Source organism: Bos taurus, chromosome 18 (genome assembly GCF_002263795.3).
Source record: "Bos taurus isolate L1 Dominette 01449 registration number 42190680 breed Hereford chromosome 18, ARS-UCD2.0, whole genome shotgun sequence".
Classification (NCBI taxonomy): domain Eukaryota; kingdom Metazoa; phylum Chordata; class Mammalia; order Artiodactyla; family Bovidae; genus Bos; species Bos taurus.
Window position 1 is genome coordinate 35,214,107 of NC_037345.1, and position 27,325 is coordinate 35,241,431.

Below are 27,325 nucleotides of genomic sequence, written 5' to 3' on the forward strand. Positions count from 1 at the left end.
AAGCCACTTCAACGCCTGTGACCTCAAGGAGTTCAGCAAGTATTTGTCGTGACTCCACTTTCCTCATCTACAAAATGCTTAGTCTTGCTGCTGCTGCTGCTAAGTCACTTCAGTCGTGTCCGACTCTGTGCGACTCCATAGACGGCAGCCCACCAGGCTCCCCCGTCCCTGGGATTCTCCAGGCAAGAACACCGGAGTGGGTTGCCATTTCCTTCTCCAGTGCATGAAAGTGAAAAGTGAAAGTGAAGTCGCTCAGTCGTGTCCGACTTTTAGCGACCCCATGGACTGCAGCCTACCAGGCTCGTTAGGCCAATGGAAATAAGAGTACACAGTATTCAATAAACACCACTTCTCTCACTCTCCCCTCGGATTGGCCAAGCCCCTCCCCTAGACTTCGGGGACGCTCGGACCGTAGCGTAATGACGTAAGAAGACGCAAAGACTCCGCCACCCCTCTCCGTTTCCTAGGAAACGTGGACTCCGCTTTCCTTTCTGCGTCGCTGCCCCCTTGACGTCACGGTTCGGATAGGAGGGCGGGGCGGTGCGGGCGACTGGAGAGGCTGTGCACCTGCGCCTCGGCGGGCGGTCTGGGGCATCGTCCCCGGCCTGCCCGGCCCCGCCATGGCCAGGCCACAGAGGACTCCAGCACGCAGTCCCGACAGCATCGTCGAGGTGAAGAGCAAAGTAAGGGCCCCTCCAGCCCTGGCTCCGGCCTCGGCCCTAGGCGCTTCCAATTCCCTCATTCTCCCCTTCCTGGCTCCTTGGTCCCCACCACCTTTTCCTCTTCTCCATCCTCCCCTTCCCATTTTCCGGCTTGTCTTCTCACTTTCCCCCATCCATCCTCCTTCCTCTACTGCCGGCCTCTGGAGTCCCTCTGTGGCCTGGGTACGTGGAGGGCGGGGGGTAGACCTTGGACAGCGTCCCTTGTACTGGAGCTGAGGTCTGTGTGGAAGGCTACAGCTGTTGTGAACCCGTCTCCCACCTCTGCCACCTTCGGACCTATGGTGAGAAAGGGCACGGAGTCCATTCTAACCTCTCCTCTCCTCCCACCCCCTGCCTCCAGTTTGATGCTGAGTTCCGACGCTTTGCTCTGCCTCGCGCTTCAGTGAGCGGCTTCCAGGAGTTTTCTCGGTTGCTGCGTGCAGTACACCAGATCCCGGGCCTGGACGTGCTGCTTGGCTATACTGATGCTCACGGCGACCTACTACCCCTCACCAACGACGACAGCCTGCACCGGGCCCTGTCCAGCGGGCCCCCACCACTGCGCCTGCTAGTGCAGAAGCGGGGTGAGGAGGATGGGGTACAATGGGCAGCCTCTGTGGGGTAGGGTGACAGGGCAGGTCTACCAGGGTTAGTCTATGCCCAAGATATCCAGGCTTCACCCTCTGCGGTCCCTGCCCTTGGCCTGACCTCCAAGTGTCAAGAAATAGCTACAGTGCCCCCTTCCTCAAGGAGGCCTGGGCCCAATGGAAAAGGGCCCAAATGGGAGAGCAGGGTTTCTGATCTCAGCGCCTCCCTCTCCTGCAGCAGAAGCTGATTCCAGTGGCCTGGCCTTTGCCTCCAACTCTCTGCAACGGCGCAAGAAAGGGCTCCTACTTCGGCCAGTGGCACCCCTGCGCACCCGGCCACCGCTACTGATCAGCCTGCCACAAGATTTCCGCCAGGTTTCTTCAGTCATAGATGTGGACCTACTGCCTGAGACCCATCGACGGGTGCGGCTACATAAGCATGGTTCCGACCGCCCCCTGGGTTTCTACATCCGAGATGGCATGAGCGTGCGAGTAGCTCCCCAGGGCCTGGAACGGGTTCCAGGCATCTTCATCTCCCGCCTGGTACGAGGGGGCCTGGCTGAGAGTACAGGGCTGCTGGCAGTCAGTGATGAGATCCTCGAGGTCAATGGCATTGAGGTAGCCGGGAAGACCTTGGACCAAGTGACGGACATGATGGTCGCCAACAGCCACAACCTCATTGTCACTGTCAAGCCAGCCAATCAGCGCAATAATGTGGTGCGTGGGGCATCTGGGCGTCTGGCAGGGCCTCCTTCTGCTGGGCCTGCTGAGCCTGACAGCGATGATGACAGCAGCGATCTGGTCATTGAGAACCGCCAGCCTCCCTGTTCCAATGGGCTGTCTCAAGGGCCTCCATGCTGGGACCTGCACACTAGCCGCCTACTTCCTGCTGCCCGCAGCTCTCTGCCCTCCCTGGATGATCGGGAGCAGGCCAGCTCTGGTTGGGGGAGTAGCATTCGAGGAGATGGTAGTGGCTTCAGCCTCTGACAGGGAAGGATGCAGCCCCTTGCCACTCCAGGCTCTGGGACATTCCAAGGACTTTCCCAGTGGGAGGTTTCAGCGTGCTCATGGGCCCTCTCAGTACGGGGAACATTAAAGGTTTTCTACAAATGCAGTTATGGTCATTCTGTTTCCCAGCCCTAGTCTTCTCCCTGATCCAACAATTTTGCCTTCTGCCCTGGATATGTGGCAGGAGTGAGTGTGATAAGGGCATCAGAGAAGCTTTCCTGTAGTCATGCTGCGGGAGGAACACCAGGTTTGGCATTTCTAGGGTAAGAAAGTGCTTATGGAAACAAACCCCACTGTGTACAAAAGGTTTAATTTTGATAAAGGGTTACGAGGCTGGGATGGCCCTTCCACAGCCACCAGCAGCTGGGAAGAGGGCTCTGGGGACACTGCCCCCTCTCCACTGCTCCTGTCTTCGAACTCCACTCTATGATGGGGCCCAGTCCTGCCCTTTACAACCATGCTGCGACCTTCAGTAAGACCCAGTCACTGTCCCTATAAAAGGGCTCAGGAATCCATCTTCACAAAGACTTTGGGGCGGGAAAAGATCTTGATGGCCTCCTCTACCTGCACCAGCTTCCGGTCCAGCTCAGCACGGTGGCTCTGGGCCCTCAGTGAATCCGCCCCCGCAGGCAGCAGCACCAGCTCACGCAGCAGCTGGCTCTGGCCTACAGGGGCCCCAGGAACAGTAAATGCTGGGCAGGGGTGCACAGTACCTGGTGGGTTCCCCAGCCAGCTCCCCTTGCCCGCATACTCACTCTGGAGCAGACTGCTCAGTGTCTCCAGCCGCTGGTTCTCAGGCATGCGAGTGTGGCCAGGGGGCATGGCGGGGTCCGGTTGGCTGTGCTGACGGGCCTCAGCCTCCCGCCGCCACAGGTCCCTGCGCTCCAACAAGCTGCAATGCACAGACCCAGGGTTGATGACCCCAGGCAGATGTGGGCTTCCACCCTCCATAAGTGCCCCTTCCCAGGAGTAGGGAGACCAGTAGGACCTACTACTGGGGCACGTGACCCTTCTGTGTGGCGTTGTAGTGCTCTTGGGCTTGCTGTTGCTGCTCCAGCACCTGTGCCAGGACTTGCAGTGAGCGAGAATGCCGCCGGGGGGCCCTCTTGGCAGTGCGAGCATTGTGGGTAATGAAGTCCACACCCGGGCCTGGGGCCTGCGGGACACGCCAGCATGATGAAACAGCACTGTGTGGTGCCCCCAAATCCCTGCCCCACCTCCCAGCCCCCACATATCCTCTCACCTTAGCACTGGGACCTGGTAGGGTTAGCTGGGGACTGGGGACACGGGGTGGTGGGAGCCCGGGGCCGCAACGGGAATGGGCCCGCAGAAAGTGGGCTGGCTCAGTTCCAGAGGCAGGGCCGGGCTCCTGGAGGCCAAGGCAGAGCAGGGAGGGGGGTCAGTCAGGCTGAGGTTAGGGTCTCAAGCCATAAGACCATGCCTCTGTCCCTCCTGCCTTTCGGGATCTTTCTCTATCACCAGTCCTCTGGACCTGGCCTCCTTCCCCTTGGATAAGTACTTCCGTCACATCAGCATTTAAACCTGTGTGTTTTTCACATCTCTCAGAAAACAAATATCCCTCCCTCTACCTCAGTCCTGGCTTCAGTCATCGTTCTCTTTTTCTCTCCTTCCTAGCCAAGCTTTCTGGCTCTGTCCCCACCAAGGCCACCAAGAGCTGGTCTCCAAGCCCCCAAATCCAGGGTCACTTCCCTGGTCTCGCTGTCCTCAGCCTCATCCTCAATAACTCCTGGGTCTCACTTCTGAGATCCAGACCTGATTCTCCATCTGCCTCTTGGACACATTCCCACTCCCTGGAAGCCCCACAAAAGCTTCAGCTTCAACACACCCACATATGACCTTGTCTTTTTTTCTCAGTCCTGCTTCTCCTTCTCAGACCCCTGGATAAAGAAGTGGCACCACTAGCTACGCCAGACAGAATCTTACCACCATACATACCCCTCCCCTTCCCATTGTCCTTAGAAATAAAGGTTTAAAAAAACAGATTTATGTGGCCCTTTATGATGTGGGTCCAGCTGACTTCTTAGCCTAACCTCACACTCTTCTTCCCTCATAGTGAACTGAACACAGCATCCCCACTGCCCACACTCCCTAAGTCCCTGGTGTTAGGACCAGGGACCCTGGAACCACGAGGTTCCATCTCTATAAAATGTTCTCCTCTATTCTCCCCTTGCCTAATTCCGACTTGCCCCTCAGAATCGCCCAGCCATCATCACTTCAGAGAAAGGCCCCAGTCCCACTCTGCAGTAGAACCAGCTCTTCATCCCCTGTGACCTCAGCCCACTGTGGGTTTCCTAACTCAGGTTAGAGCATAATGTCCTGTTGGCCAACAAGATGGGCAACACTTGGGGCTCCCTGAGGCAGGTACCTGCAGCTGAGCCTTGACACGTGACTCCACTTTGTCATACTTGGGTGAGCGCCACAGGGCCTTCAGGGGCCTGGACTGGCCCTGCTCCCGGCTGTGCTCCTGCTCACGGAATCGCCTCTGGATCTCCCTGATCCGCCTCATGTTCTCCTTCTCATGGTCTTTAGGGTCCTTCCCTGGAGAAAAGATGTTGCCCTACATACAGCCCATACAATCCAACTTACCCCAGTGGACACACAAGCCCACACCCTGCCTCCCTGACATACTCTAAAGTCCACCACATAACCTTGTTCCCTTCCTCACACCATAATTATCTTCTGTTTCTGATGATTTTATACATATTTGATTATGAAGTATACTATTAATCACCTTGCATAGCCTATTCACCTCTTCACTTGTTTTACTGTCTCCCACCTTGATTCAATGATGCTCTTCTGGACCTTGTTCTCCTAGCGTCTATAGGGCGCGGAGCACAGTAGACACTCAACAAACAACCATGCATAAATCCATGAAGCTGAGCTACAGGGTTTTCCGGGGTATACCTCATTTAGTCCTCTCCTGCGAAGAAGTGCATTTCCCGCTCCTTCTACAGTTGGGGAAACAGACACTCTGAGAGGTAAAGCCTGAGCCCAGAGCAGGGAAGGGGAAGCAGCCGTCTTTTGATCTGTTTTGACTTCAGAGCCACCTCGCTGTCCGTTCTGACCAGAACTTACTCTTGGGAGAGGCCCCTGGGCCTAGGGAGATACCCCCGAGCTGCAGCAGCACACCACCCACGCCGCGACGGCCACGCTCCAGGATTTCTAGGCCTCCGGGACGGATGCGGGGGGCGCGGGGAGGGGTGGCGTCTAGGTCCCGGTCCGTGTCCGGCGTCAGCAGGTCCAGCTTCAGCGCATTTCCCTCAAGGCGCCCTTGGGCTGAGAGGCCAGACGGGGCGGAGTGCGGAGTCAGTGGTGGAGCTGGGCCCGACCCTTGCCAGGCCGCTTTCACCCTCTTAACTCACCCGAAGACGGCCTCCGGTAGTAGTCAGGACAGAGCGTAGGGTCTGGGGGGATGGGCCCCGAGATGCGGGACGGACCCTCACACATACCGCCGTCGTCGTCCTGCAAACGGTGCACCTGAGGCCTGCCGGGCTACGCGACTCTGGCGCCAAACCCCGCTTCTCACCCCAGTGCCTCCTCCCAGGGTCCGGGTCCTAACCTCAGCCGTGCCCTGTCTGCATTCCCGGCCCCCACCCCGCGCTCGCCACCTCTGCTCTCAGCCCACCTCTCTGTACGGTTGGCAGGCTCCTCACTCGGGCAAGGGGCTCACCAGAGCGGTTTTGCCGCCCACTGCAGCCACCCGACGGGTTTCCTGTTGCCAGGCAACAATGGTTTCCGTCCGTGAGGTCAGGGGCCAATGGCCTTGGCGCAAAGCCTTCTGGGGCTTGTAGTTCCAGCTGAGGGTGGGGGTCAGAACGACTGTCAGTTGCCCTTCTCAACCCGGTTCTCTCCTGGGTCCGCTCAGGGTCTACTAGTCTGGCCCCTCAGGATCCGCCCTCCACCCGCGATGCCCTTCAAGCAACCGTCGAGGAAGTGCTGATTCGCCGCAGCTATGGACTCAGCAGGGGCTGAGAAGCGGCCAGGGGCCCAAGAAGGGATAGCCGTGGGGCAGTCACAGCTTACAGAGGTGGCTGGTGGCCATGCTCAGAATTCTGAGGTGACCATCGGGCTGTCTAACCTTCAAACACTTGGTCATAGTTCTTTAATAGACCAAACTGCAACTACCCCCTAACTGCAACTACCCCCTAACTGCCAGGCCAGGTTCCACAGGCTGGGAGGGGCATGGGCTGGTGCCCTTCATCTGTATTTAGTGTCTAATGGCTGGTCCCTGTATCCTTTGCCTGGCCATGGTGACCAGTTACCTATGTGTCACCTCTAGTGTCCAGTGATGAGAGACCAGTGCCTGGTGCCAGCCCATGAGTCCTGCCAAACCCAGGGTGAAGATAAATGTCCAATAAGATCTACCTCAGAGCAAAAGATCCAGGAGAGACTCAAGCTGGAGGAAGACAGGCACAAGCCAGAGGTGGAGGCACTGGAGGAGAGAGGTCCCAGGCCTATGGCCTCCACTGTGAGGCCCAGTCATGGTCCGAAGAGGAAGCCGGTCAAGTGAGGGGGCTTTCAGAGGGGAAAGGCTAGGGGCTGGGGAGGTGGTGTGTGGGTGGCTCATACCCCAGTTGGATTTCTAAATGGGGCCTTACAGCAGTGTCCATCCTTATCCCCTGCCACCACCATCATTCCTCACCTCTGCTGACCCTCCAGAGGGTCATGATATAGGGAACATGCAGAGCGGAAGTCTCAAGGCCTGGTAGGGGACTGAGTTCCCATGATCTCTGGGTCCCTGTCCAGTCCGGGGCCTCAGTGACCAGGAAAAGGACAAGGATCACGGCCTGGGGAGGTAGTCAGGCAGGATTGTTCCCTAGGACAGGGCACAGGAGCCAAGGCTGCAGGCTGACTCCTCAGGTCTCCTTGTTTCCCAGCCTCGCAGGCCCAAGCCACCAAGCCCATCCTAGGGCAGAGAGTGAGCTGCCACAGGGGCTGTTGCTGCAGAGGGAGGAGCCGGAGAATAATCAGAGTGAGCCCTCACCAACTGCCAAACAGCACAAAAAAGCCAAGAAGCGCAAGAGTCTGGGAACCCCAGTGCTCCCAGTGGTGGCCAGCACAGTGTCGGCACCCTCAGTGACCTTGGGGCCTGAGCGTGAGTGGCATTTCCTGAGCCTTCCCTTTTGTCCCCAGTCAGCTGGACCCCTGACATGGCCCAGCTTGGCACTCCAGCCGCTGTCCTGCCCCGGGTTCTTGTAGGAAAGGCCCAGCGCCTGCGGCCCCTGTACCAGTACATCAACTATTGCAACCCTGAACTGAACCAGGCAGGGGAAGGGGACAGGGAGGCTGAGGCTGAGGTGGAGCCTGAGTCGGAGCTGACCATGGTCCCCGAGGAGGCGGGTGTGGAGAAACTGCAGGCTTTGCTGCCAGTGGCAGGTGAGCTGGGCTCCGACCTCACTCTGCCCTGCCCCAGTATGTCTGTGCCCCCCACCCACACTCTGGTTCCCCTGGGGGAGGAAGCCAGTGAGGAGCCTGAGGGTCTGCCCAGCTTGGGAGTCAGCGGTTGCCTCAAGGCTGAGATGGACAAGTCAACTCAGGTGGACATCAACAAGATGCTAAGTGTCTGCAATGCCCCGCTTGTCCCCCCACTCTCTCCTCAGTACAAGTGACTGTCCTGACCCCCACCCCATGACTCCCCTCCTTCTCAAGCCTGAGCCAGAGCAGCAGTCTAAGGCCTGAGGCCCTCAGATGGAGGAGGGGACTCAGCCCCTGCCCCTCCTTGGGATCCCGAGTTTGATAAAAATAAATTCTTCCTTTTCTCAGACTGTGATTCCCCAAATAAGATGCCTGAAGAGGGAGCAGCTGAGAAGAAGGGTGAAGGATTCCCCAGTATAGTCACCGGATCACCTGGGAATTTGCAAAAATATAGATTCCTGGGCACCTCAGTCCTAGGCTTCCCTGGTGGCTCAGCTGGTAAAGAATCTGCCTGCAATGCAGGAGACCCTGGTTCAATCCTTGGGTCGGGAAGATCCCCTGGTGTAGGGATAAGCTATCCACTCCAGTATTCTTGGGTTTCCCTGGTGGCTCAGTTGGTAAAGAATCTACCTGCAATGCAGGAGACCTGGGTTTGATCCGTAGAGGACAGCATGGCAACTCATTCCAGTATTCTTGCCTGGAGAACCCCAGCCTGGCAGGCTGCAGTCCATGGGGTTGCAAAGAGTTGGACCCGACTGAGTGACTAACCACAGCACAGCACCCCAGACCTAACTGAATCAGAATCTGTAAGGGTGGGGCCTAGTCTGAGCATTTAAAGTCTCCTCAGATGAACCTGAAAGTCAGAGAAGGTTAACACCTGGGATGGAGAAGGGTGGTAAGGAGGAGCCTGGGGAAGAGAAAGGAAAGGGGCTGTCAGGTCATAGGAAGCGGGCGTGTGGCCTTGCTCCCTGTCTCCCAGGGAATAGGCCACAGGTGGTGGGGTGACTGCCACTTTGCCTGGAGGAGTGAAGAGGCAGATTTCCACCAGATTCCTGAAGGAGAGGGCGGGGTGGCCTTCCAGGCAGAAAGTTTGCCAGGGATGAAGCCTCATTAGTGTGGAAGACATCAACCCCCTGGAGGAGGGTCTGCTGAAGCAGATGCATGGCCATCAGACCAGGCTGGGTGAGTCTGGGAGGGATAAGGAGGGATGCAGGCAACAAGGGATCCTGGTTTGCTATTGTGGAGAGACTGCCTGGGCAGTAGCATGAAGGGCAGAATAAGGAAGGGAAAGCCTAGGGATAGAGAGGTGAGAAGACTGCTGCCACTGTCTGCGTGAATGTGAGTCCTAGATTTGGTTGGTGGTTGGAAAACAAGAGGTATTCTGGAAGTTCTCTTCTGCTTGCTGTAACAGAGGAAAAGTGAGCTGCATTTTCACTGGCTTGGAAAAACGTTACTTTGACTCAGGGACATTCTGAGATTTGAGTAATAGACCATGCTAGGTGATGCTAGCCTCCTCCAGGAGGCGGCGCTGTAGGACAAGTCTGGAACCTGTTGAGGACTCCCGTCACTTCTGGGAACCAGAACCCTACTGGCTTCCTTGGTCACAGGCATCTAGACCACTTCAAGGTACATCTCCTCCCCGGGACCAAGCCAAGAGATATATGATGGTAGAGCTGTCTGAGGGATGGCCATGGACCTAGGCTCTTGGGGAGTACCAACAGAGGACCTGGGACCTCATAAAAGTAACTCTGCCCTAAGCCCATGTTCAGTCTGCACCAGGACTTCTCAGAACACAGCACTGTAAACAAGAGGTTTTGCTGCAGAGTCCTATAAAACTTAAGTGCCACTGTGGGTCAACAGCATGGCCCTTTCTTAATAAGGGCATCTCAGTCAGATGCAATGGATGAATGTGCTTTCTTGGTCAATTCTCAAACTTAGAGGGGGATAGCAACATCCTATTAACACAGAGGATGACCTGGAGCTGAGCTGGGAGGAAGGGGGCAGCTTCTCCTTCTCTTCTCCCAGCATCCTGCCTGGTGGGGTTCTCTCTACAGTCCTAGTTCAGGCCAGGCTGAGATGCCTGTTGTAGAGAGGTGGTAACCTGGATGGGTCCCAAGCAGGGAGGGACAGTGCCTGGCACTAGAGTCTGAAGAGCCATAGGGGAAGGAGTAGTTCAGAGTCGGGCTCTGTGGTCAGAGGACCCTGACCAGTTCATGTAGCTCCGTCCCTCTCTGCTCTGGATAATGGGAATATTAATAGTAGTACTTCGTTGACTGGTTTGGATATTAAATGAAATAATACATGTGAAGTGTCTCTCCGGGGGGCCCAGCACACAGTAAGTACACCCCAACACTAGTAACTGTTATTTTATCTCACAAGGTCTGAAACCAGGACAATATGGGAAAACAGGCCTGGTGACTCCTCTAAGGGCAGGAGGAAGAGGGAGCATCCTCTCTGAGCCTTTCTCTTTCTGGTGAGGAGTCCAGGGCAGGGCAGAGGGAGGGAAGATTAGAGAAGGGGAAAGAGTTTGGTCCAGGTTTAATCCTGGCAGAGGAAACAAAGGAGGAGAGGTATTCTTTCCAGCCTGAGTGACACGGTGAGGAGGCTCTTCCTGTGGCGAGAACAGGATCCTAAATACAGAGCTGGACACTGGCTGGCTAGGCCAGGCAGTGCTTGGCTGGCCTAGCCAGAGGGCAGTGCCTTCATTAAGTTCATGCCATCCAGCCTCCCTGGCCCCCACCCCACCTCTCCTCTTCCAGGGCTCCCCTGGAGACAACCCCTTGGTTTCAAGAACAGAACCCCTTCTGACCTCCAGCCCAGGGAGACCTCAGACTCTCCCACTGTCTTTTAAGTATCAGGCCAGATCGGCCCCCTGCAGTCATGAGTCCTGTGTAAAGACTTGAGCACTGAGGAAAGACTTCTTGCAGGGATTCAGCCGCAGGGAATAAGCCAGGAGGCGAGGGCAGGCAGTGGTAGGAAGCTGGGTGGCCCGCTAGACAGTGACGGATCCAGTGGGGTTGGAGCTGCCACGGAGCCATGAGGAAAGAGAAAAATACAAACCATCTACAGCAACAACAAGCCTTTCATTATTAAACCCAACCTACCAAACAGACAACCACCACATACCATAGTGTCAGACCTTCTGATTTATTACATTTCTCATATGTCCCAGAGCTCTCCCCCTTGGCTCCTCTCTGCCAAAGTAGGGGCCTTCTCCCAGGGTTAACTTCAGCCCCTGAAAGCTCACCTGCTACAGAAACCCCCTCCCAGCCAGGGAAGGGGTAGTGCCTGGAGGCTGGAAGGGCCTGGTCATGTGGGGGGAGAGCAGGTGTGGATCCCCAAGGGATGAGCTGCCGCCCTCACCGTTCCTGAGGTGCCCCAGCCCAGGAAGGGCATGGCAACAAGGCCCCGCATCACTTCTCAGGCCTGAGGCATCACCCAGGCTGGCTCCTTACTGTGCCTTCTCATCCGGCTAAAACCACAAACAGGCTGCGAAACCCCCCAGTCAAGCTTCTGCCGGCCCTGCTCACAGACCCGGGGCACTTCTGCCTTGCACGGTGTACTGGCCTCTCAGCCCTGGCAACAGAATGCCACTCCCTCACCAGCCCGCAGAGTGGGCACTGGGGTGGGGGGTTCCCTGGGGCCACCTTCGAATTCACTAGAATTCAACTCTGCCCAAGCGGACCTATCAAATGAAAGATACCGTCTGTGCTACCGCGAAGCCCTCCCATCACAGCTCCTGGTCCTGCCCTGTCCTCTGCGCTGCGGCAGGGAGCCCACGCACAGGCTCACAGGTTGTTCCGCTGGAGCGCCTCGCACAGGTTCTGGTTGGCGTCGGGCTCCTCTGCCAGCACCTCTACCGCCTCCCACTCCCCGGATCGGCTCGACCGTTTAATGGCATCCACCACACTCTGCATGTAGAGCCCGTCCTCGAACGAGGCAGCCATGGAGACCGGGGTGTGGTCCCACGTGCGGCGGTCCCCCTGCCCCTGGAAGGACTGGCGCAGGGCCTGCACCATGTAGACCATGCCCTTCAGGTAGAGCAGCGGGACGTCCTGGGCGCCCTGCTCAGGCAGCCCCGCACCCACAGCCAGTGAGTCCCTCAGCAGCAGCTCCTCCTGCGGGGCCGAGTTTTTCTGCCCATAGAGGTCCGCACCCCGGGCAACCAGGCGTCCCGCAGAGCCCACCACCATGACTTCGTGCACAAAGGCGCCTGGCATGTTGAAGTTGAGAGTTACTGTGCTGCACACACCCCCGCCCATGAGCATCTGGAAGAAACAGAAGTCATCACTGGTGACGTGCCGGATGCCACGGATGGCCGCATTCTGCCTCACAAAGGTCTTGAGCAGCCCGTGGACCTTCTCGGCTCTCTGGCCGGTCAGGTGGGTCAGCAGGTCCACAATGTAGGTGCCCATGGTGTGCAGGCCCCCGCCGCCCATGAGCTCATCACAGATCCAGCCATAGTTCGGGCTGAGCAGGCTGCCCGAGTAGACGCGGGCGTCACAGATCATCACTGCGCCCACGTAGTGCTCAGCTATCAGCTGCTTCATGCGCACAAAGGCCGGCAGGAAGCGCAACACGTTCCCCACAAGGCTCATCAGCTGAGGGTAGTAGCGTGAGGCTGTCACCATCCGGAAAGCATCCACTGAGGTTGCCGCCTTCTCACAAACCACATTCTTCCCAATACCTGAGAAGAAAACAACAGGAAATCTCAAAGATCCAGGGGGTTCACACTGGGAAAAGAAAACCCATTTCTGGAAGGCAGATGACTCAGGAAAGTCGGCTCTGAGGCTAGGTGGTGGCCTAGGACAAGAGGAAGGTGATTGGCCTGGAAGAAAATGGTACCCAGGGGCTGTGCCTGGAAAAAGAGTTATGGGTTAGAGAAAGAGAAGTTCTTAAAGGGAAATGAGTAGAGGCAGAAGGTGAAAACCAGGAGTGGGAGGTACAGAGAGGTGGTACCATGGTTAATATTATGTGTCAACCTGGTTAGGTTATGGTGCCCATCAAATACTAGCCTAAACATTGCTGAGAAGATCCCTTTAGATCTAATTAACATTTAAAGCAGTAGACTTTGAATAGAGCAGATTGCCCTCCATAATGTGGGTGGGCCTCAACTCATCAGATGAAGGCCTTGGGGGGATTAAAAAAAAAAAGACTAAAGTTCCCCATAGAGGAAGAAATTCTGCTTCCATATTGCCTTCAGAGTCAAGTCTGCAGCATCAACTCTTGCTAGAATTCACATTTGCTCTGTGGATCTTGGATCTACCAGCTCCTACAACCAGATGAGCCAATTCTTTAAAATAAATCTCTACTCTCTCTCTCAATATACATCCTGTTGGTTCTGTTTCTCTGGAAAACTGCCTAATACAAGTGGGCTGGAGAGGTGGATATGCTTATCTTATGGTTCATGCATTTATTAGATCATCAGGTTGGGGTAAGAAAATAAAATCTATATTCTAGGGGATGGGCTTGGCACTCTCAGTTGTAATTGCAGAAAGGACTCTAAGATTCCCTGCAGACTGTTCTCAAAAAACACTGGTCCAAAGTGTAGTCAAAAGGCCAGAAGATGCTTGGCTATAGTAGGAGGGGAAAGGGAGAGAAAACATCCTTTCTGTCTCAAGCCTGTTCTGAGTGCACCGCAGCTGGAAGGCACCCAGCGAGCAAAACAAAGCTAGACAAAGCCCTGGAGAGAGCAAGAGGACTTGAGCAGCTCCCACATGAGGAAAAGGAAAGGATGAACACTCTTCCACATCACAACATGAGAAGCTCATAGGGTACGAACGGCCACAAGACACCAATTCCTAGAGCATTCCTGTCAACTTGGTGTGGTTCAAGTAGAAGAAAGTCTTACGCTCGTATCTTCAATAGAAAATTTTAAAAGCCCAAGAAGTGGTATGGACTAGACACACACATAGTTTTGGGGTACAGCAAGCTGGGAAGGGTGAAGATATCCAGTTATTCCATTACTCATTCCACAGACACTGTCCTTGGGGTGTGACTCAAACCCTACCTCCTCAATTCCTCCAAGAAGTCATGGGCTTCTTGAGGGAACAAGCTCAAGGGTCTGGTACAAATGGCAGGATAAGGGAAGGGGTTATCCTTAAGGATGCAGATGTTCCAGGGAGATGTTCCCCTAAGCGGGAAAGGACATCCAGGCAGGGAACTGCATGTGCAAAGGCACTGAGGCAGGAAAGGCCCAGGAGCTGGGATTCCTAAAGCCCTGAGTGCATACCAGGAAACCAGCTGGAGGGATTACACGGGGTCTATAAGCAACGGAGGAAATGGGATAGAGAGCTGGTAGCATCTCTCACAAAGACACTGAAGGTCAAGAGTAGGAGTGGGGATGGAATCTTGTCCTTGAGTTTCTCCATCTCAGACAATGGCGATGCCACTCTAGTTTTTCAAGACAAAATCACTGAAATCACTCTCACATCCCACTTTCAATCATCAATAAATCCTGTTGGCTTGGCTTTCAAACTACTTCCAGGATCTCACCAGTTCTCACTACCAGCACTGCCACCTGCCTCATCCAAGTCACCACTCTTTTTCACCTGGATTATTGCCATGGCAACGTAACTGGTTTTCCTCAGTTTTTTCTTAACACAGAAGCCAGGGAAACTGTTGAAATTTGAGATGGATCAGATCATATCTCTGTGCTGCATCAAACCCTCTGCTGGCTTCTCACCTCATTCAGAATGAGCCAGAGTTCTTACAGTTGCCTACCCACAAGGTCATACATATATGCTTTGTACGCCCCTCTAAAGTTTTCTTTTTGATCCCTTTGCTTCCCGTGGTCCCTCTCCTGTTCATTCTGCTTGAGCCACTGAATATGAGAAGAGGGCTGCTTCTTACACAAAGACCTGGTGGCTGGGGAGAGGCGCTGATTGCTAAACAGAGACGATGGACAGGCAGGGCCAGGCCTAGCCACTGTGCTCAGGACACAGTCTTGGGCTGGAATCTCTCTTGCTGCTTACTCTCCTGGAACAATGTTCACATTCAGGCTTCTCCTCCAGTGCCATCCAGGCTCCACTCTCCCACTGCATAGGCACTTACCGGTTGGCAGAGCAGTCTCCAAGCCTGGACACTTGTATCTTGGGGCAGCCAGATCAAGATTATGCTTTCTCCAGGTATGTGTATCTCCAGTAACTCTGGGGTCATTCCCTTGGTCCCCTGAAAAGTTTTCTCAGTGTTTTCAGAGAGGGAATGGCTGGGACACAGATAATTTCTGGTGGCCCACTACAGGGTGTAGCTTCTGATGAATCTGGATTCCATTCACACAGGCTCGGGGGGAACTCAGCTGGTCACCTTGCAGAAGAAACAATAGGGACCCAGGACAGCTGACTGTCCAGAAAGGGCAGTCCACGCTTTGGACCCAGACACTGGGGTTCAAAGTCTGGTTCTCTCACTTGATTGCTGCATGACCTGGGACATTTCTGAACCTCTCTGGGTTCTGGTTTACCACGCTGTAGAAGGAGAGTCACATTTACCATGCAGGGTAGGAGAGAAGAGTAAGTCAAATGAGGCGGTATATGTAAATGGCCAGCCCAGCTCTGTCATTGGTACAGTTTATAACCATCACCATGGGAGACTCAGCAGATGTCATAAATACAGGAAAAAAGGGCCCACTGTGACCTAGATTTTATGACTCACACAGAAGCTACATTTTCTAGGCCAATAATACTGATGTTCAATATTTTGGAATTTTAATTTTTAAAAAGGTATTTAAACATCAACATGAACACAGACAAGTTTCTTATTCAATGTACTGTGTACCAGGCCTCTCAGAGAGCTAAGTCCAGCCCAGCCCTTCAGAAGCTCACATCCTGACAAAGCCCACAGTGGATAATCTCGTGCCTTTGGCCAGTCCTTCCAAGCTCCCCTCACTTCCTGCCCTCTCTCCGCCACCCTGACCCTTGAGAACCCCACATGGCCTTCGCCATCTACCCAGACAGAATTCTCGGGTGTGAACTCCCAGTGCTGTGGCAAGGAGGAGCACATGTAGATCAGGCGCCTGTGACGTAATTCAATCTCCTCACTTTACAAAGCTCTTGAAATCTCTCATTCTTCTCCAAATAATAACAAAAGCTTTACAACAGGTACTGGCAGGACCACCAGGAGAACGGCTAGCCAAGTGCCACACGCCCAAGGCAGGGAGCCGTGTGCACAGAGCAGGGGGCCTGGGCAAGGGGACAGGCCCTTGTACTGGGGTCTGGAGCTGGAGAGGGGCCCTGCGGAGAGAGTCGCCCCTGACTGCTATCACTGTCTGCTCCTGGAGGGCCTCCAATCCTTCCCCATACTTGAGGGGTTTTAGGATTAGGGACAGGAGAATCACAATACTGGGGGAGAACCTGGTCACCTGGCTGCTGAACACGCGGCTGACGAGGGAAGTCATTAGAAATTAGGTTCTCAGATCCCCCATGTGAGAGCTTCCTCTCTGGCCAACCCAGAGGCTTCTTGCTTTGACTGTGCACAGCGGGAGGTGGGGGGTGGACGCTGGGGAGGAAAGGGTGCGGGCTGGGAGGAAAAGGACTCACACGGCTGCTGAGAGTCTGGTGGTGATAAAACCAGAATCTAAAGGCATCTCTGGTTTCATGCCACGAGCAATCAGGGAAGGAGAAGAGGCCTTCCTGAGGCTGAACGACAGGGGTTTCTGAACTTGGGACCCAGCAGTACAACCAGTGTGGGGGCTAAAGGCCATCTGGAGTGAAACAGGCCTCTGCCGGCCACAGGGTGTGTAGCTTGAGAAAGGTATTGAGGGTGCCTCCAGAGACATATTTACCCAAGTTTATCGAGCTTTCCTGTTAGAAAGCTGAAAGAGAGGTTAGAGAAGCTGAAAGTCACTTTCTGTCTCCACGGAATGGGGAAGCATGGATGCTGAGTGCCATTAGCTCAGATGAAATCTGGAGGTTGAACAAGCCTCTCCTGGCTCACACTCCCCAGACAACCCTGGAGTGAAGGACCCCCGAGAAACTGTCCCAGACCACTTTTTGTTTCTCAGTAATGCATGACAGCTCTGGGACACCACCACTGCCCCTCTCTCTAGAGGTGTGGGACTAGACATGTGATTTCAAACAGCAGGGGGGAGGAGCAGCCCCAGAAAAAGCACCACTTTCATGTTTTACAAAATCCATGGATTCTGCCTTTAAAAACAAACAAAACAAAAAAGGTTCTGCTACTTAGAAAAATATGTGAGAGTTGTACTATAAAGAAAGCTGAGCACAGAAGAATTGATACTTTTGAACTGTGGTGTTGGAGTAGACTCTTGAGAGTCCCTTGGACTGCAAGGAGATCCAACCAGTCCATCCTAAAGGAGATCAGTCCTGGGTGTTCACTGGAAGGACTGATGTTGAAGCTGAAACTCCAATACTTTGGCCACCTGATGCAAAGAGCTGACTGATTGGAAAAGACCTTGATGCTGGGAAAGGTTGAGGGCAGGAGGAGAAGGGGACAACAGAGGATGAGATGGTTGGATGGCATTACCAACTCAATGGACATGGGTTTGGGTGGACTCTGGGAGTTGGTGATGGACAGGGAGGCCTGGCATGCTGCGGTTCATGGGGTCGCAAAGAGTCGGACACGACTGAGTGACTGAACTGAACTGAACTTAAAAAAAAAGTTTGAAAGCCACCAGACAGAATCACTGCTGTCCACAGCCCACTCTCTCTTGGGTCACAGGCCCCTGTCAGCTCCCTGGGTCACACCAGCAGGCTGGGCTTGTACAGCCAGAAGTTGTGACACTATCATTCAACCGGAGTGCTGGGCCTGGTGCCAAGCTCTGGAATACATCAGGCATGATGGCTACCTTCAGACAACCTACACTTCAGTGGCAGAGAGTGCCATGAATCAAATTATCATGTGAATACATGCAGAACTGCCTTGTGATCAAGGCAATGAAGATGATATAAATGTTAACGTAAGAGTCCACAGCAGGGACATGATCTGGACTGGGGGCCAGAAAAGGTACCCCAAGGGCCTGGTGTTCTTGGGAGTAAATTATCTGGGTCAGGCTGCTTGAGGAATGGTCCTTGTTATCTCAACAGCCCATGGGGAAAGGACTGGCACACTCAGTGTTTTTCTAATGAAGCCACAAGTGCTAAGAAGTAGGCACAGAAAATTACCTTCTAGCAATGGACTTAGGAAAACATTCAACTGTAGCAAAAATGCTGGGGCACTTTGTACATTAAAATTGTTTGGAACCATTTCTAAATTGAGAAAGGAAACATATACAGTCCCTCCTTCTCCTCTAAGGAATTCATGGGAAAGCCATAAGGGTGAAATCTGAGGTGGAAGAAAGTGAAAAGTCAAATAAAGGTGGAAAGTAAGATGCCACAGGGGCTTCCCAGGTGGCACTAGTAGTAAAGAACCCGCTTGCCAATGCAGGAGACATAAGAGACACAGGTTCGATCCCTGGGTCGGAGAAGACCCCTTGGAGGAGGGCATGGCAACCCATTCCAGTATGCTTGCTTGGAGAATTCCATGGACAGAGGAGGCTGGTGGGCTACTGTCCACTGGGGGGCAAAGAGTTGGATATGACTGAAGCCACTTAGCAAGCATGCGTGCAAGAAGCTATAGAAAAGAAATGTGGAGTGAAAAGTACATCTTTAGAGGGTAAGTCCAAGGATTAGTTTTAGAAAAAAACTTATAAACTTGTTAGGAAAAAAACTAATAAGAATGAGGGAAGAAACACTCTTATGGCCTCAGAAATGACATAAGAACACAGTGATCTCAGAAGCTGAGGAAAATGCGATTTTGCCTACAGCACTAAGTCTTAGTGAGATGCTGTGACCTTACACGTTTCTGGGCCTGGGCTTCTGTAACTGGAAATGAAGATGTTGGATGAGACCAGTGGCTCGCAATCCTTAGTGTGGATCAGAATCACCCAAAATGCTTGTTCAAAAATTGGTAGGCCTCACCCGCTGAGATTTAGAAGGTCTGGGAAGGGGCCCAGAATTTGGATTCATAACAATTTCCCAGGTGATGCTGCTGCTGCTGGCCCAGCATCTCTGAGAAAGGCTGGACTAGATACTCTCTTCATTGTCCCTGCAGGTCCAACATTTCTGACTTTATGCCTGTGAATTTCAAAAGAAGAAAAAGCGGTACTCTGGCATCAAAAGTTTTAGAAGAAGAAAAGTCTGTCATAGATTTGCTTTATAGCTACAAATGGGGACAGGTGCTGCATGCCTCACTTAACTGCTTCTCATCTCTCTGACTTAACCTTTCCCCATGCTGGGCAATGCAAGAAGAATCCTTCACTCAATAGAGACTCGAGACAATTACGATTTAACTTCTCATGGGTTCAAAATCTAGAAGAGCTTATCTAAAATTAGAGTACTTCAACAGCTATCCTGTTAAGTAAACAGAAAAATATCCTTTCATGCATATATAGAGGGACTCATACACGGGAACACACAGGTGGAACAGCGGTGGGGGTGTTCTGGAACGCTGACTCTGAGCCCTTTTAAATACACTGCATTTTTGTAACTATCAATGTGTCTATTCTGTTCTTCACCTAAACGATGTACAAGAACCAGATATTGCCAGAGCTTTACATTACAGGAAGAAAGAACAGGTCCTGCTTTTGAGGAATTAACTTAAACACAGTCCCCCAACCCACAGAAAAGTTTTTCACGTTTGAGATGACTTAGAATGCTAAGTTTCATTTCTGAGCTACATTCAACTCATGAACATCTGAACATTTACCTAGTGAACATCCAGAGGAGACTCCTACTATTTATTTTTGATGTGAATTTAACTTAAACAAATCTGTTCTTCCACTTGGGACAATAGGAAATCCAGGCTTCCCCCTGTAACGCGATGCCAGTGTCTTTCTTGGTCAGCATACGGAGGCAGTCATATCATGCTGGAAAGACTGAATGATACTTTCATTTCACAGGGGCCTCCAGAGGTTGAGAGGGACAGAAACAGGACCAGAAGTGGGGTCTGATGTCAAGGTCAGTTTGGTGTTCTGCCTACAGCAGTTTATGCATTCATATCCAGTCATTTGGGAAAACTAGAGCAGTTCTCATGGCCTCTTCCGTATGAGCGAAAGTTAAGTCAGAATTCTCACAAAGAAAGAAAGCAAGCACACAGGGAGTTAACCTCATGGTTGCAATAGGCTCAGTGACTCGTTTGGGGCCTAAGTGGGCAGTGCCTGATGGCACATCCAGTCGACATGGCTCTCTTAGCCCAACCACCTTGGCCCTGGGATCATGTACCTGCAAGAACAGACCAAGGACCCGCATTCATACCCTCCTCCCTGCTGACAACAGAGGTATGGAGATAGGGCTGATGGTTTTACTTCACTGAGGGCTGGGATACAAGACCCCAGAAGCTGTCCTTCCTGCTTGTATTAAACGGACCAAGTCCAGTGTTTTCCTGTATGAGGAAAACACCCGGCAGGCTTGTGCCCAAAGAACTCTGGGTCTCTTCTTTCTCCTTACACAGCTAGGAAATGGCCTCTGTGGGAACCCTAAAGTTCAAGAAGCTGACTGAGAGCCTCTAGAACTCCGCCTCCACACACACCCTCAGCAACCTGCACTCATGCCACAAGGAACGGTGAGAAGTCAAGAGACCATGGTAGCTTGATTCCCTTGAACCAGCCCTCTGTTAAAGTGCTGACTTAAGTCTACTTCTAAACTCAATCTGGGAGCATGATCTGCTCTAAAAATCTAGGGCCAGTGAATAGCTCCAATGTCACAACACCCCCAGAGAGAGCCCTCTGGAAAAGACAAACCATCTATAATTTTTGGTCAAAACTTATATGCCCCAAATCAACAACCAGACAGACGCTTGTTGAGGTGACAGACACTCTCTTCAGACTATAGGAAAGAGAAGCAGTCTTGGATCCTGCACCATGGCGGTGGCCAGGAGGAGTGGCGGTCAGCCTCAGGGTCAGAGATGGGCACCTGGCTCCTGTCACCTTATGTACAACAATTACTCTGTCAATTAATTATACGCTACCCAAATTGTTACTTAAGTCTTTTCTCATTTACCTGGCCAGTAAATGTTACTGTTACTTCTAGTCTCTTTGATCGGACTGTGAAATCTGAAAGCAGAGACAGCTCTATTTCAACACTGTTCTGAATGTCAAGAATGATACCGTGTCAGTGTCTAGCACACAGGAGTTTTGTTTTTTTTTTTAAAGAATTGCTGGATGAATATTGACTGGTTTGTTTCCCTATTAAATTAGATTCTGATTCATGTGAGACAAAGGAGAATTTTTCCTACTGTCGACAGGAAAGAGCAGCCCAACAGGAACTGCAGGAGAACAGTTCACCAAACCACACCCAGCTGGGGCAGGAGGTGGCTAGGCCCACTGCTTCCAGAGGGAGCAGGGATGCGAGCAGGCCAACCTGTGGGTCCTGTGGGGGAGATACATCGCATTGGGACAACCTTCCTGACTCTGGCGTACACAATTGCAAAGCATGACAGGAAGGGTGTGTGCTCAGTCTAGTCAAGGACTGACAAAATATGGGAAATGGCAGCCTTGATACACACCCCCTTCTCCTTTCTGTGGTGCTGTATGCCACGGAAATGAAGAACAAACGCATCAATCACAGCCAATTCCCCCGGGCCCAGGTCTTTAGATTCTGATTTCACAGAGGCGAACTTTACAATGCCTGAATGTATCATCTCTAGCCCGTGTGACAGGCCAGCTCTGAAGGCATCTGCTTAATTTTTGCTTGGGGATTTACTTATGGGAGGTGGGGAAGGCTGTGTCTTTCCCAGACATTGGGGCATTTCCTCCCGCAGCCATAAGGCCTCCCAAAGTGTCCTCCCTCAGCACTGCTTCAGGGATGAGAGTTGTCCCAGGCCCAAGCCCAAGAGGGCCTACCCAGGCCCAGAGGAGAGCAGGGATGTTCAAGGACCCCCGAGAGGGAGACACCATCTGCCCGTACCTAGAGCCTTCACAGATATCTGCCGGGTGAGTGGAGGGGGCATGTTGATGCACACCAGATCCACGTCTTGATGCAGCAAGACGTCGTCAGTCCGGCTGGTGTAGAAGGCAATGTTCATCTCCTCAGCGAGCTGCTTGGCCTCCTCCTCGGTCTTCCCCCACAGGGCCTGCACCGTGAATCCCTCTGCCCGCAGCAGTGGGACCAGAACACGGGCGGAGCTGCCGGTCCCAAACACACCCACGCCGGGAAGCATCTTCATGCCGCCTTCTCCGTTCACCAACTCATCTCCTCACCAGAGTCTCCGGCATGAGCACGACTATCTCGCAGTCTCGGTCACACATGGCTCCTGGAACAGCAAGCAGGACAATGGCGATTAGGGGAGGGCGTGCTCAGCAGAGGCAATTTCCTGGGGTGATTTGGAAGCAACAAGTTCTCTGCCACACAGGACAAAAGACACACTGCTCCAGAGGGGAACGCTGCAGAAGCTTCTCCCGTGGAGACTCAGGATATTAACAGTATCTATCTACTAGGAGGAGGAGAGATGAAATATGAGAACAGCTGTATTCAAATTCCTGTCCTGCTATACTTAATTTTCTGTGTGACTCTGCTCAAACCATTAACCTTCGGGGCCTTAACTGTACAAGTTCATGGTTCTCTGATACTATATTACAGAAAGGAAAAGAAGAGTGTTTTATATTACAGTTAAAAGACAAAAGAGAACTACCTAGGTGCTATGAAAGTGGAAGTGTTAGTCTCCCAGTCATGTCTGACTCTTTGCGACCCCATGGACTACAGCCTGCCAGGTTCCTCTGTCCATAGAATTTTCCATGCAAGAATACTGTAGTGTGTTGCCATGCCCTTTTCCAGGGGATCTTTCCAACCCAGGTCTCCCTCATTGCAGGCAGACTGTTTACCATTTGAGCTACCCAGGAAGCCCAGGTACTATACACATTATGATTTAACAGTTTATGGTAGCAAGCATAGGAAAATGTTCACTAGAAACCAAAATACCAACAAAAAGCTACCAAACGGGCAGCAGCAGCAGTGATAACAAAGATATTTACAAGGATATTTTTATATAAAAATGTCCATGCCAATGTTGACTATGATAGTGAAAAATTGGAAAATGAGACACATGTTCAATAACAGTAGTGGATTAGATCAACAACACTATGGAGCCACTGAAAATCATGAGTAGAAGGCCCTCAGTGACCTGAAAGACATCACCATGTATTCCTTGAAAAGGGGAAAACAATATGTGAAGCATGACATCAATATTCTCTAAAACAAACCAAAAAAGCACAAAAAAAGTATATATGTATGAGAATATACAAGGATATCTACATCAATAACCATACTCCACAGAGAGGATGTAACTGAAGGACCTAATTTAATAATGATTATAACTTGATAGAACTGTGAATGATTTTTGTTTTCTGAACTTTGCCATATTTTCAACAATGAATGTGTCTTACTTTTTGTAGCATTTTCCTTGTGATCATAAGGGTTGTAAAATGAAATAAAGAATAAAGTACTGCATTATGTGGATGCAATGCAGTACTTGGGTGCGATCTCAAAAATGACAGAATGATCTCTGTTAGTTTCCAAGGCAAATCATTCAATATCACAGTAATCCAAGTAATCATGAATAGAAGGCCATGGACATCAACAGATGGTCAATACTGAAATCAGACTGATTATATTCTTTGCAGCAGAAGATGGAGAAGCTCTACACAGTCAGCAAAAACAAGACTGGGAGCTGACTGTGGCTCAGATCATGAACTTCTTATTGACAAATTCAGACTTAAATTGAAGAAAGTAGAGAAACCCACTAGACCATTCGGGTATGACCTAAATCAAATCCCTTATGATTATACAGTGGAAGTGACAAATAGAGTCAAGGGATTAGACCTGATAGAGTGCCTAAAGAACTATGGACGGAGGTTAGTGACACTGTACAGGAGGCAGTGATCAAGATCATTCCCAAGAAAAAGAAATGCAAAAAGGCAAAATGGTTGTCTGAAGAGGCCTTACAAATAGCTGAGAAAAGAAGAGAAGCTAAAGGCAAAGGAGAAAAGGAAAGATATACCCATCTGAATCCAGAGTTCCAAAGAATAGCAAGGAGAGAGAAGAAAGGCTTCCTCAGTGATCTATGTAAAGAAATAGAGGGAAATTATAGAATGGGAAAGACTAGAGAGCTCTTCATGACAATTAGAGATACCAAGGGAACATTTCATGCAAAGATGGGCTCAATAAAGGACAGAAATGGTATGGACCTAACAGAAGCAGAAGATATTAAGAGGAGGTGGCAAGAATACACAGAAGAACTACACAAAAGAGATCTTAATGACCCAGATAATCACAATGGTATGATCACTCACCTAGAGCCAGACATCCAGGAATGCAAAGTTAAGTGGGCCTTAGGAAGCATCACTACAAAGCTAGTGGAGGTGATGGAATTACAGTTGAGCTATTTCAAATCCTAAAAGATGATGCTGTAAAGTGCTGCACTCAATATGCCAGCAAATTTGGACAAGTTGGTAGTGGCCACAGGACTGGAAAAGGTCAGTTTTAATTCCAATCCTAAAGAAAGGCAATGCCAAAGAATGTTCAAACTACTGCACAATTGCACTCATCTCACACACTAGCAAAGTAATGCTCAAAATTCTTTAAACCAGGCTTCAACAATACGTGAATCGTGAACTTCCAGATGTTCAAGCTGGATTTAGAAAAGGCAGAGGAACCAGAGATCAAACTGACAACATCTGCTGGATCATCAAAAAAGCAAGAGAGTTCCAGAAAAACATCTACTTCTGCTTTACTGACTACGCCAAAGCCTTTGACTGTGTGGACCACAACAAACTGTGGAAAATTCTTCAAGAGATGGGAATACCAGATCACCTTACCTGCCTCCTGAGAAATCTGTATGCAGGTCAAGAAGCAACATTTAGAACTGGAGATGGAACATCGGACTAGTTCCAGATTGGGAAAGCAGTATGTCAAGCCTGTATGTGGTCACCTTGCTCATTTAACTTATATGCAGAGTACATCTTGCAAAATCCCAGGCTGGAATCCAAGCACAAGCTGAAATCAAGATTGGCGGGAGAAATATCAATAACCTCAGATATACAGATGACACCACCCTTATGGCAGAAAGTGAAGAAGAACCAAAGAGCCTCTTGATGAAAGTGAAAGATGAGAGTGAAAAAGCTGGCTTAAAACTCAACATTCAAAAAACGAAGATCATAGCATCCGGTCCCATCACTTCATGGGATATAGATGGGGAAACAATGGAAACAGTGACAGACTTTCTTTTCTTGGACTCCAAAATCACTGCAGATGGTGACTGCAGCCATGAAATTAAAAGATGCTTGCTCCAAAAAAAAATAATAAAAAATAAAAGATGCTTGCTCCTTGGAAGAAAAGCTATGACCAACCTAGACAGCATATTAAAAAGCAGAGACGTTACTTGACAACAAAGGTCTATCTAGTCAAGGCTATGGTTTTTCCAGTATTAATGTATGGATGTGAAAGTTGGACTATAAAGAAAGCTGAGCATCGAAGAATTGATATTTCTGAACTGTGGTGTTGGAGAAGACTCCTGAAAGTCCCTTGGGCTGCAAGGAGATCAAACCAGTCAATCCCGAAGGAAATCAGTCTGAATATTCACTGGAAGGACTAATGCTGAAGCTGAATACTTTGGCCACCTGATGCGAAGAACTGACTCATTGGATCAGATCCTGATGCTGGGAAAATTTTGGAGGCAGGAGGAGAAGGAGATGACAGAGGATGAGATGGTTGGATGGCATCACCGTCTCAGTGGACATGAGTTTGAGCAAGCTCTGGGAGTTGATGATGGACAGGGAAGCTTGGTGTGCTACTGTCCATGGGGTCGCAAAGAGCTGGACACAACTGAGCGACTGAACTAAAGTCTGCTTGGAAATTACAGTGAGATTTTGATGTGTGTAGGGAATAGGTTTCCCTCTGAGGCAATCCCTCAAGTAAACCAGTGGTCCCACTCTAGCTGTGTGTGGGGTCACTGATGACCCCAGACCTACTGAATCAGACTGTGGGGATGAGGCTATGTCACATCACTTTCTTTTTTCTTTTGGTTCTTATTTTATTGTGATAAAATACTCATAAAATTTACTATGTTAGCCATTTTTAAGTGTACAGTTCAGTGGAATTAAGTACCTTCATACTGTTGTATAACCATCACCATCACCCACTTCCAAAACTCTTTCACCTTGCAAAATCGAAACTCTGTCTTAACAGAGAGTGATTTCTCATTTCAACAGTGACTTCTTATTTCAACAGTTAATTAACAGTGACTTCTCATTTCAACCTTTCCCTGCAGCCCCTGGCAACCACCATGTTTCTATGAATCTGACTATTTTGAGTAGGTACTTCATAAAGTGGAATCACAAAGCATTGGTCCTTTTGTGACTGGCTTACTTCACTGAGCATGTTCTCAAGGTTCATCCATGGTGAGCTTATGTCAGAATTTCTTCCTTTTTTGGAGGTTGAAAATACTCCATTGTATGCATATACCATATTTTGCTTATCTATTCACCTGTCCATGGACACCTGGGTAGCTACTGTGAATAACGCTGCTGTGAACATGGGTATGCAGGTATCTCTTCCAGACTCAGCTTTCGATTCTTTTGGGTATATACTCAGAGGTGGAATTGCTGGATCATATGGTAAATCTGTTTTGGAACTGGCATACTGTTTCCCACAGGTCCTGCACCATTTAATTTACTTTTTAGTATTATTTTTAAATTTTGCTTATTTATTTAGGCTGTGTTGCATGGCTTGCGGGATCTCCGTTTCTCAACCAGGGATTGAACTGGGGCCTGCGGCAATACAAGCACCAAGTCTTAACCACTGGACCACCAGGGAACTCCCAAACTCCTGTATCATTTTAAATAGTAATTTTATAAACACCTAACAGTCCCTTAGTCTACCTAGTATCTTTTTTTAAAAAATAAATCTGACTACTTTTTGATCTTTGATGCTGCAAATCACAATTTTTGAAAAGTTGTATCCAAATGCTGACTATCCAAGTGCTGTTCTACTTTTATCCACATAACATTGCTTCACTTGCTCCTCCTCCCAGATCAGAGTCATGGCATTCCTTTTGTAAATCCATAGTAATCAACTACTTCACTCCCCAACTGTGAGCACTAGGGATACATACAGCTCTTCCTTCCCCATCCATGATGCCCTCCCACTTCCTGCTCATTTCTGGGTGCAGCTTTCAGGCTCCCTTGCCCCTTCAGTAAGGTTCTTGAGATCCGGTCAGAGGCGCCCTCTTCTCTTCTTGCTCTACATGTTTGTTTGTTTTTTTAAATTTTATTTTATTTTTAAACTTTACACTATTGTATTAGTTTTGCCAAATACATCTTTTTTTACTACTCATGTCCCAGGCTTTAATTAGCATACCAGTGACTTTCAAATCTGAAGCACAACCCCAGCTTTCTCTCCAGAGCTGCACATACCCATGTATTCTAAGCTCCACAAAACCCACGTGACTAAACCTGAACAGAAGCAGTAAAGACAGTGAGAACACACAGAGAATGCATCTATGGGTCCAAATCCTGGCCTCCCCAGTTCTGAGCCGAATGAACGTTTTTCTTAGAAAAGCAGGTCTAATGCTGTTTAGCTCAAGGGGTCTTTTGAAGATGAAATGAGA

General features: G+C 50.7%; 4 protein-coding genes across 22 annotated transcripts in view; 2 read left to right on the plus strand and 2 right to left on the minus strand.

Moving 5' to 3' along the window:
• Nucleotides 1–358: 358 nt before the first annotated feature.
• PARD6A (par-6 family cell polarity regulator alpha) lies at nt 359–2,402 on the plus strand. Of its 2 annotated transcripts, none has more exons than XM_024978302.2 (3): nt 359–683; nt 1,063–1,285; nt 1,530–2,402. In XM_024978302.2, exons 1-3 carry the CDS (start codon nt 621–623, stop codon nt 2,273–2,275), a joined length of 1,032 nt encoding a protein of 343 aa, XP_024834070.1. In that variant the 5' UTR covers nt 359–620; the 3' UTR covers nt 2,276–2,402.
• A 187-nt stretch (nt 2,403–2,589) lies between these two features.
• On the minus strand, nt 2,590–6,127 carry ENKD1 (enkurin domain containing 1). Of its 3 annotated transcripts, none has more exons than XM_005218607.5 (8): nt 5,988–6,127; nt 5,680–5,779; nt 5,393–5,593; nt 4,683–4,855; nt 3,540–3,665; nt 3,289–3,452; nt 3,052–3,188; nt 2,590–2,961 (listed from the first exon to the last, which is right to left on the minus strand). In XM_005218607.5, the coding sequence occupies exons 2-8, from the start codon at nt 5,762–5,764 to the stop codon at nt 2,801–2,803; spliced, it is 1,047 nt and encodes a 348-aa protein (XP_005218664.2). In that variant the 5' UTR covers nt 5,765–5,779; nt 5,988–6,127; the 3' UTR covers nt 2,590–2,800.
• C18H16orf86 (chromosome 18 C16orf86 homolog) lies at nt 6,120–10,855 on the plus strand. Of its 6 annotated transcripts, XR_009491181.1 has the most exons (6): nt 6,227–6,374; nt 6,597–6,823; nt 7,195–7,412; nt 7,490–7,693; nt 8,081–10,205; nt 10,660–10,855. XR_009491181.1 is itself a non-coding variant. In XM_059877035.1 (5 exons), the coding sequence occupies exons 1-5, from the start codon at nt 6,270–6,272 to the stop codon at nt 8,386–8,388; spliced, it is 1,062 nt and encodes a 353-aa protein (XP_059733018.1). In that variant the 5' UTR covers nt 6,227–6,269; the 3' UTR covers nt 8,389–10,855. The 6 variants fall into 6 exon arrangements, 5 of the variants coding, with proteins under 5 accessions (XP_024834414.1, XP_024834416.1, NP_001192388.1 ...); XM_059877035.1 differs by having other exon boundaries at nt 8,081–10,855; XM_059877036.1 differs by having other exon boundaries at nt 7,517–7,693; nt 8,081–10,855.
• A 5-nt stretch (nt 10,856–10,860) lies between these two features.
• Nucleotides 10,861–27,325, minus strand: part of GFOD2 (glucose-fructose oxidoreductase domain containing 2) — a 39,348-nt gene continuing 22,883 nt past the window's right edge. For 9 of the 11 annotated variants that reach the window (XM_005218480.5, XM_059876564.1, XM_059876562.1 and 6 more), the window contains 2 exons: nt 21,631–21,976; nt 10,861–12,419 (listed from right to left, as the gene is read on the minus strand). In XM_005218480.5, the coding sequence (XP_005218537.1) occupies nt 11,521–12,419; nt 21,631–21,889 (1,158 nt within the window). In that variant the 5' untranslated portion in view covers nt 21,890–21,976 and the 3' untranslated portion in view covers nt 10,861–11,520. 11 annotated transcript variants of the gene reach the window in all.

Bases quoted from the DNA above. Each gene is read 5' to 3' on its own strand.
- PARD6A (XM_024978302.2), top strand. From the start codon at position 621: ATGGCCAGGCCACAGAGGACTCCAGCACGCAGTCCCGACAGCATCGTC. The intron at 684-1,062 runs GTAAGGGCCCCT...CCCTGCCTCCAG, and splicing joins TCGTCGAGGTGAAGAGCAAA to TTTGATGCTGAGTTCCGACG. The intron at 1,286-1,529 runs GTGAGGAGGATG...CTCCTGCAGCAG, and splicing joins CCTGCTAGTGCAGAAGCGGG to AAGCTGATTCCAGTGGCCTG.
- ENKD1 (XM_005218607.5), bottom strand. From the start codon at position 5,764: ATGTGTGAGGGTCCGTCCCGCATCTCGGGGCCCATCCCCCCAGACCCT. The intron at 3,453-3,539 runs GTGAGAGGATAT...CGTGTCCCGCAG, and splicing joins TACCAGGTCCCAGTGCTAAG to GCCCCAGGCCCGGGTGTGGA. The intron at 3,189-3,288 runs GTAGGTCCTACT...TGTGCATTGCAG, and splicing joins AAGGGTCACGTGCCCCAGTA to CTTGTTGGAGCGCAGGGACC.
- C18H16orf86 (XM_059877035.1), top strand. From the start codon at position 6,270: ATGGACTCAGCAGGGGCTGAGAAGCGGCCAGGGGCCCAAGAAGGGATA. The intron at 6,375-6,596 runs GTGACCATCGGG...TGTCACCTCTAG, and splicing joins GCCATGCTCAGAATTCTGAG to TGTCCAGTGATGAGAGACCA. The intron at 6,824-7,194 runs GTGAGGGGGCTT...CTTGTTTCCCAG, and splicing joins CCGAAGAGGAAGCCGGTCAA to CCTCGCAGGCCCAAGCCACC.